The sequence below is a fragment of the Pararge aegeria genome, chromosome 14, assembly GCF_905163445.1.
Source record: "Pararge aegeria chromosome 14, ilParAegt1.1, whole genome shotgun sequence".
In the NCBI taxonomy this organism is placed as follows: Eukaryota; Metazoa; Arthropoda; class Insecta; order Lepidoptera; family Nymphalidae; genus Pararge; species Pararge aegeria.
Window position 1 is genome coordinate 2,628,272 of NC_053193.1, and position 9,468 is coordinate 2,637,739.

The window sequence follows — 9,468 nt, forward strand, 5'->3', positions numbered from 1 at the left end:
AATAGACTATAAACATTATAGATAAACTTCAGAACCTGAAGTGTAACGTATCAAGTAAATAAAGTTAACTTTGTAGTAACGGAGGTCTTTCAAAATTTGTATAGAGTTGTCCAGCTTTGACGTTTGGCTGCCGTTATAAAAAAATTACATATTTACGTTAACGTCGATGAAACGTTAGTAAATATCTTACGTAGGATACATAAATTCATTAAGCTCTGTCTAAAATCTTGTGGTACAATTCCTTATTGGAATCTATGGAGATTGTGTCATGAAGATCCTGTTTGTATTCAAATACGTCATCGTTAGGTAAAGTGCGTAAGAATCAGGGTTGCCCCAGATACCAACCTTGAAACCACAGGGGAAACATCTCCGAAGAGGCTCTCGACTGAAACTCTTTTTTTTTTTCTTTTATTCCACTACAAGTTAGCCCTTGACTGCAATCTCATTTGGTGTTAAGTGATGATGCAGTCTAAGATGGTAGCGGGCTAACCTGTTAGGAAGTATAGTAGTCACACCCCTAATCCGTTTCTACGCGACATCGCACTGGCACACTAAATCGATTAGGGGACCTCTTTGTCAGTGGTAACTAGCCACAGCCAAAGCCTCCCATCCGACAAGACCAGACAAATTCACAAATTTCTCCTGCTGGGAATCGAACCCTGTACCTCCTACTTAAATTCACAGCGCTCACCGTTGCGCAAGCGAGGTCGTCAAAAACTCATAGGGAAAACGAACCTGGACGAACCTTTAGACACAAACAGAAATGTTCGACAAGTACAAAAAATTCTCATTCTCACATTTATTTTTAAATTCGTCTATCATCAGCATCATGATCCGCAAGCATCACATTAGTAATTTGAGTGATATTGGGTCATTGATAATAAGTACCTCCTAATAATTGTTAAAATGTTTTATTATTTTCTGTTTTTCATTTTATTTTTCATTTAAAGTTCTTCAGTTCAAATCGTAATCATAGGGAACTCGGTGCATAGGTAGAGCGGTTCGATCTTCTACTTCTGTAAAAGCAGTCAGAAAATAATAGGGTTTACCTTTTAATAGTACTGAACTGACTTAGCGGTGATAGCTCAATGGCTAGGACTTCGACTTCACTTTCGGGAGCCGAGTTCGAATCTCAGCACGCACCTCTAACTTTTCTAAGTTATGTACGTTTTTAAAAATTCAAATATCACTGGCTTCAACGATGGATGAAAACATCGTGAGAAAACCTGCATGCCTTAGAGTTATCCATAATATTCTTAAAGGTGCGTGGAGTCCACCAGTCCGCGATGGGCCAGCGTGGTGGACTACGGCCTTAAGCCCTTGTAATTGAGACCTATGCCCTATAGTGGGCCGGTGATGGGCTATGATAATGAGGGACTACTCCTTGATAGATTATTAAGATTAAATCTTTCAGATTGAAGTGAGGAGCACTCTTCTGGGTTTATTATGGCAACTCATAACAGTGTCTGGATATTTATCTGTCTATTATTATGTTATTATTGTATAATATTAAGTATTTATGTATCTATTATTCATAAAAATATTCTCAGTCATCTTGGTACCCATAACACACGCTCTGCTTACTTTGGTTCTAGATGGCGATGTGTTTATTGTTTATTTATGTTTTGTTTTGGAATGTACCTACTATTTACTGAGTGGATACCTAAAGCTATATTTGGTATTGAACATTCTAAGTGCCCGGGAAAAATAAAATATTACCATCGAAGCCGTTTCTTAGCGCTGCTTGAATTAATTTCTTAAGAATGATTTCTTTACCAGGCTCTCTGTAAATAACAAAAAATTCTATATAAAACTATTTATAACTACTATATCTATTAAGTTCCTTGTGTACGGAGACGTTTGTTCGATTGGCTGTCCATCTGTTTCTTCAAAGGGATAACAACAAAAGAACCTGGCTAAGTTTGTTGTGTGCTCCTCTTAGACCAATGCGCGTTTGGAACCCTCGTAGCTTTAGGTTTAAGTTTGCGAACGAAGTTATCACCATCCCCTTAGAATTCTGTAAACATATATGTATAAACGCTTCATAAGTGCCTGCGATAGGCCTACATGAATAAAGACATTTTGAATTTGAATTTGAACTTTGAATAAATAAAGTCGATATTGACGTGAGGGCTCACAACCGGCCTCATCCTTGCTGAAACAACCTGGTTAGAGCAATTGTTTACACCCAAGCTTTTTTATCGTTTACGTAATCCTTTATACTATAATAGGACTTTTCTAAAAGCTTTCGCTTAATACAAACAAAACGAGCCTTCTCTCGCAACCGACCACAGTAGGTTTCAGGTCTGTTGTTGAGATATTTGTGCATAGGCAGCAATAACAGATTGTATCTGTTACATTTCCCTTTTATCAATATAATTATTAGGTTTTTTGTTTCCTAGTTACTTAAGGGATGATGGGGCTGGCATATCCGTGTTGGATAAAAGTCCCAAATAAATAAAGATTAAAAAAAAAAAGAAATAAACTTTAAATGTCGTTTCTTTGTTGTTACAGAGTAACATACTTAAGTTGTTTCAATTGACGATCGAATCACATGAAATAGACTATAAACATTATAGATAAACTTCAGAACCTGAAGTGTAACGTATCAAGTAAATAAAGTTAACTTTGTAGTAACGGAGGTCTTTCAAAATTTGTATAGAGTTGTCCAGCTTTGACGTTTGGCTGCCGTTATAAAAAAATTACATATTTACGTTAACGTCGATGAAACGTTAGTAAATATCTTACGTAGGATACATAAATTCATTAAGCTCTGTCTAAAATCTTGTGGTACAATTCCTTATTGGAATCTATGGAGATTGTGTCATGAAGATCCTGTTTGTATTCAAATACGTCATCGTTAGGTAAAGTGCGTAAGAATCAGGGTTGCCCCAGATACCAACCTTGAAACCACAGGGGAAACATCTCCGAAGAGGCTCTCGACTGAAACTCTTTTTTTTTTTCTTTTATTCCACTACAAGTTAGCCCTTGACTGCAATCTCATTTGGTGTTAAGTGATGATGCAGTCTAAGATGGTAGCGGGCTAACCTGTTAGGAAGTATAGTAGTCACACCCCTAATCCGTTTCTACGCGACATCGCACTGGCACACTAAATCGATTAGGGGACCTCTTTGTCAGTGGTAACTAGCCACAGCCAAAGCCTCCCATCCGACAAGACCAGACAAATTCACAAATTTCTCCTGCTGGGAATCGAACCCTGTACCTCCTACTTAAATTCACAGCGCTCACCGTTGCGCAAGCGAGGTCGTCAAAAACTCATAGGGAAAACGAACCTGGACGAACCTTTAGACACAAACAGAAATGTTCGACAAGTACAAAAAATTCTCATTCTCACATTTATTTTTAAATTCGTCTATCATCAGCATCATGATCCGCAAGCATCACATTAGTAATTTGAGTGATATTGGGTCATTGATAATAAGTACCTCCTAATAATTGTTAAAATGTTTTATTATTTTCTGTTTTTCATTTTATTTTTCATTTAAAGTTCTTCAGTTCAAATCGTAATCATAGGGAACTCGGTGCATAGGTAGAGCGGTTCGATCTTCTACTTCTGTAAAAGCAGTCAGAAAATAATAGGGTTTACCTTTTAATAGTACTGAACTGACTTAGCGGTGATAGCTCAATGGCTAGGACTTCGACTTCACTTTCGGGAGCCGAGTTCGAATCTCAGCACGCACCTCTAACTTTTCTAAGTTATGTACGTTTTTAAAAATTCAAATATCACTGGCTTCAACGATGGATGAAAACATCGTGAGAAAACCTGCATGCCTTAGAGTTATCCATAATATTCTTAAAGGTGCGTGGAGTCCACCAGTCCGCGATGGGCCAGCGTGGTGGACTACGGCCTTAAGCCCTTGTAATTGAGACCTATGCCCTATAGTGGGCCGGTGATGGGCTATGATAATGAGGGACTACTCCTTGATAGATTATTAAGATTAAATCTTTCAGATTGAAGTGAGGAGCACTCTTCTGGGTTTATTATGGCAACTCATAACAGTGTCTGGATATTTATCTGTCTATTATTATGTTATTATTGTATAATATTAAGTATTTATGTATCTATTATTCATAAAAATATTCTCAGTCATCTTGGTACCCATAACACACGCTCTGCTTACTTTGGTTCTAGATGGCGATGTGTTTATTGTTTATTTATGTTTTGTTTTGGAATGTACCTACTATTTACTGAGTGGATACCTAAAGCTATATTTGGTATTGAACATTCTAAGTGCCCGGGAAAAATAAAATATAACCATCGAAGCCGTTTCTTAGCGCTGCTTGAATTAATTTCTTAAGAATGATTTCTTTACCAGGCTCTCTGTAAATAACAAAAAATTCTATATAAAACTATTTATAACTACTATATCTATTAAGTTCCTTGTGTACGGAGACGTTTGTTCGATTGGCTGTCCATCTGTTTCTTCAAAGGGATAACAACAAAAGAACCTGGCTAAGTTTGTTGTGTGCTCCTCTTAGACCAATGCGCGTTTGGAACCCTCGTAGCTTTAGGTTTAAGTTTGCGAACGAAGTTATCACCATCCCCTTAGAATTCTGTAAACATATATGTATAAACGCTTCATAAGTGCCTGCGATAGGCCTACATGAATAAAGACATTTTGAATTTGAATTTGAACTTTGAATAAATAAAGTCGATATTGACGTGAGGGCTCACAACCGGCCTCATCCTTGCTGCCTATAAAAACCAGATTTTGATTCCCTTTAATCCACTTTGGCCGCACTGTGGCAGATCAACGAGGCTAATTTTATCTTTAGAAGCACTTCATGTTCTATAGCAGCGTGTTTGACTCAAAAGGGCCAAAGCCCACAGAAACCGTGATTATTTTTTCCACATTTTTGAACTGAATTAATACCTACTATTACTGGGAACAAAGCAAAAGAAATAAAAAATTGTAAAGCATCATATTTCATTTTCAGAAAAACTAACTCAAGCAACTAAAATATTTTGTTGGATAAAAGCAGGCGTTACTTTGCGGAAATCCATAATTTATTATGAAAATTAAGCTTAATTTGCTATACCCCGCGAACTGATAAATATTTCAGCCATTAAGGGACTTAGTCTCATAGCTAATATCTCATCTCTTTGATGGTAGAACATATTATTACATCTAAAATAATCTGTTCGCGGAGTATAGCAAATTAAGTTTAATTTTCATTACAATATTTTGTGTTAAAAGTTACACCCTGATATGCATCCTAGGCTCACATACAATAACTGTGACACAAGGGATCAGGCCTTGGTCATACACATAAAATTTCCGGAAGATGACATCTAAAATGCGAGATTATAGCAACCGGATACCTACCTAGTGCATCCGTGAAATGCACTTACCGGTGGAGATCGGAAGCAAGGAATGGAAACTATTATATGGGCAGACTTTTAAGTAATGTACTAGAGATGGTGTCGTCACAAAGCAAATTGTTGCACTACGCTTCGTGAATAACCATACAAGCGATAACCGATTGATGCTGTTTTTAAGTGTTATACAAGGTAATTTTTTCTATTATTTGTTTAAGGTTACAAGCTGCTAAAGGCCGTTCTGTGAAAGATAAACTCACTAGTCTAGTATATATTTCACATATTTTAATTTATAATTATTAAACCCCTGATTTTCGAGACTTGCCCATGTGGCAATGTTTTTTTTGATTCCTGAAGAAACGGTTTGATTTTTCGGTATAAAATGAATCTTTGTATTTTTCAGGATATAAGGTATCTCGAGATTATATATATATGCGAGATTTCTTCAAGATCGATTGATTGGCCAACCTGTAATCATCTCGATATAAATAATAAATGTATATAGATTTATTATTTATTATTTTTTACATTTATAATTCAAAAACTAGAACAATTGTTATCTTGGCGTGTTGAAACCTTAGTGAGTTTATATAGACGCCGCACGTTACTTTTCAGTTAAATATATATTAAAAATACCTTAAACTTTACAAAAATATCAAACTACCTATAACCTAAAACTGCTCAGATAACTTTTAGTAGCATCGATTCACGTTACCTTAGTATTTAGTACGTATCCGGAATAATACAAACTTATTCGTAGTTTCTTGTATTTCTGAAATGTTTTTGACTAATCTCGCTTTATTTAACCCGTTGATTCAATACTTACGTATGATACACGTCATCTTTGCTAGGTAGAACAATCACACTTCTAGTTTCATCAACGAATCTTGAATCACTATCGGTATCATCGTAGTCTTCCTTATGTTGTGATAAAACCTGAAGTCGCTTTACAATATCGTCGGCTAATCTTTTAAGCTTTTTGTTGTCTTTCTCTCTATGTATAACAGATTGGACCCTTGAAAAATCTGGATCATAATACTGGTAGTCTATGCTGCGATCATGGTCTCTAGTTTTTCTTATTTCGAAAACTTTGATCGGCTGATAGGTTTGTGCTTCAACTAGGAATATGGCTGCAAAAATAAATAAATCGTTATCATAAACTCATAACGCGACATCATACTATAACAATTTTTATTCTTTCTCTATTATAATTATCTCCGTTGAGACATACATTGGGGTTCAAATAAAAATTAGCTCAATTGGAATTATATGTGTAAATTAACAAAAATTAAACTAAAAATGTAAGATTAAAAAATTCATAATTATTTTTTGTTAGTTGGTTGTAAGTTCTCCTTTAAAAAATAGATAGAGAAGATTTTAACGGTACCAAGACTTACAACAAGAACATCTGAGTATTTTCTCTTGCAAGATTTAAAATAATTTTCGTAAGTACTTGTAAACCGAGAAGAAAGTATTATTATGATATACATTATGCATTAATTAAGATCAACATTTATAAAAGTTCTCTTTTTTACGTTAATTTTTTTTGATACTCGAAACCTTAATTTAATACGTTATTATCTGCTTGAAATATATTAAAAGATAATTTAAACATTAAGAAATAACAGGCCAAATATAACCCATGAAAATAGCAATAATTATGTCCAACAAACATTTATTTTTGAAATGTTTTCTAATGTGTGTTTTACAGAGCAGGCCGTCCGTGACTACGTCTGTGCATGTGGTGTGCGTTTTTGTGTATGTGTGTGTTTTGTGTGTTAGCGCGTGTGTGTCTGTGTTTAAAGCGGCTAAATGAAAGTCATCGTAGTCTGTTTCTAATTTTTATTTCTTTTTCTTGATATGTGGAACAACGGATTAACGGTTAAGTCATTATTAGTTAAGAATTATTTTAGTTTGTTAAATATAACGCAATAGTGGCTGTATTTATTTTAGAAAATCTCGAAATTAGTTAATAATATTATTTTTCAGTCCATATTCATGTAATAATTCTCAACTCTTTTGAAGCTTGCTCTCGCCGGGTTAATAACTTCGTGTAATAATAAAGTATATTTTTATAGCACTTTTACTTTAACTTTGTCAAAGACAGATAACGTTATATTTTATTACACAAAGGGATTTGCTGAGTTACTTCAAATTAATTCATAAAGGACTTGACACACGGCAGATATAATATAAAGATGTGTATTATAGCACAATACATCTCATCACATCTTTCCATAGAAATCGTCAGGAGACCACACACGACAACTATAATGTACATTTTTACATCTTCGTATCTTAAGATACAGAACGATACGAAAATATACATTTATATTTCGATAGATCTTAATACATCTCAATACATTTCCGTATATTACTGTACATCTCTCTTCGAAAAGGGTGTTCAAAATGTGTATGTGATTGACAGAGACACAAATAGTACAGTCCTTAGGTACAACCAGTCAATCTGTTCCCATTGTTACATAATCAAAAAAAATTTTGTGTGATAATTCAAAGATTTAATTAAGTAATAAGTATCTCGGCGGATCCATATTATAACAACATTGGACAGCCGAAGGCGCAGTGGGCAGCGACCCTGCTTTCTGAGTCCAAGCCCGTGGGTTCAATTCCCAAAACTGGAAAATGTTTTTGCGATGAACAATATTTTTCAGTGTCTGGGTGTTTATCTGTAACTTAGAAGTATTTATGTATATTATTCATAAATATAATTGTCAGTCATCTTGGTCCCCATAACACAAGCACCGCTTACTTTGGGTTTAGATGGCAATGTGTGTATTGTCGTAGTATATTTATTTATTTATTAAAAATACCAACACCCTGTATAACACCTTAGCAGCTGGAAAGTGCGTCAATCGAGACGTAGACCAATGGAATGAAGGGAAAGATACAATACATTACGTGGTGTGTGTGTGATACGTTAAGATAATTTAAAGCTATACATCCCAGGATGTAATGTACATTAATATACATTAACTGACCCGTGCAACTTCATCTGCACCAAATCGGTTATTACCGGACAACATGAATAAAATTACATTTTCTAAAAATGAATCCTCGCTAGATCGATTTATCGCCCCCGAAACTCCCTGTATACTAAATTTCATGAAAATTGTTGGAGCCGATTCTCCGAGATTCCAATATATATATATATATATTCTCTACAAGAATTTCTCTACAAAGTTTAAAGGTATAAGATTATAGCTGCCGTGTGTGAAGTCCTTAATTCTCATCTCAATTTTGTCTGACCTTGAAATATGTAGTAAAGAAGTTTAAAAAGCGCACATACACTGTGTGCTTAGAAATGAATCTTTAGTTACAGATACAAATTTAACTACAGTGGTACGTACCATCTGTGACTAGATATATTATGTATTTTGAAAAATTCTAGTAACTAAAAAGAACAATAAACGGCCGGACTATATTCAAAGTTTACACCGACAGTAAAGATCCTAGTGGGAGCCATTAAAAAGGTAGGCAGGCGATTGAATTTCATTTATTTTATCACCAATTTTACGAGTGCGGCCCGACATTCAGAAAATTGATAAATCATAAATTGGATTTTCTATTCGGTTTATGACCTACTTGAGCGAATTATAAACACATATCTAGGTAGCAAAATTGGGTTTAGTCGTTACATCATTATATTACCAATATTTTAATAAACATTTTTAATTTTTAAAATAAATTATATCTCCTCCTAGTGTAGGTAAAAACACTATTAAAAATTATAAAAATATATTTCTACGAACCTAAAAGAGCAATCGACGCCCACAGCATATTGAAAACTTCGCACCGACTATAAAATATATCTTAGCGGGTTGATTTAATTTCATCTTTTTTATCGCCATAATTTGATTAAATCATTAATTGGATTTTCTAGTCGATTTATAATTTACTCGTGCGATTTAACACATGTGACTTAGCACAAGTTCACACACCTAGTGTCGGCGTTTAGTATTTCGCGTTTATTCTTAGCGTGACAAATATAGTTGTCATTGTTATATCCACACTAATTTTCTTAAAATGTTCAAACGGGTACATATTATGATAATATCTTGAAATTTGTCGATATTTCGACCCAGTTACATGGATCGTGGTCACGATAA

At 34.6% G+C, this 9,468-nt stretch overlaps 1 protein-coding gene across 1 annotated transcript; it reads right to left on the bottom strand.

The window, feature by feature from the left end:
• Positions 1-3,459: 3,459 nt before the first annotated feature.
• LOC120629524 lies at positions 3,460-9,161 on the bottom strand. The gene is made up of 4 exons (XM_039898474.1): positions 9,112-9,161; positions 6,168-6,471; positions 4,278-4,342; positions 3,460-3,574 (listed from the first exon to the last, which is right to left on the bottom strand). The coding sequence occupies exons 1-4, from the start codon at positions 9,137-9,139 to the stop codon at positions 3,513-3,515; spliced, it is 459 nt and encodes a 152-aa protein (XP_039754408.1). The 5' UTR covers positions 9,140-9,161; the 3' UTR covers positions 3,460-3,512.
• Positions 9,162-9,468: the final 307 nt, after the last annotated feature.

Coding starts and splice junctions, on each gene's coding strand:
- LOC120629524 (XM_039898474.1), bottom strand. CDS start 9,139: ATGCTGTGGGCGTCGATTGCTCTTTTAG. Junction 6,472..9,111: donor GGCGTCGATTGCTCTTTTAG/GTTCGTAGAAAT, acceptor TTATTTTTGCAG/CCATATTCCTAGTTGAAGCA. Junction 4,343..6,167: donor AAAGATGACGTGTATCATAC/GTAAGTATTGAA, acceptor TGTTATTTACAG/AGAGCCTGGTAAAGAAATCA.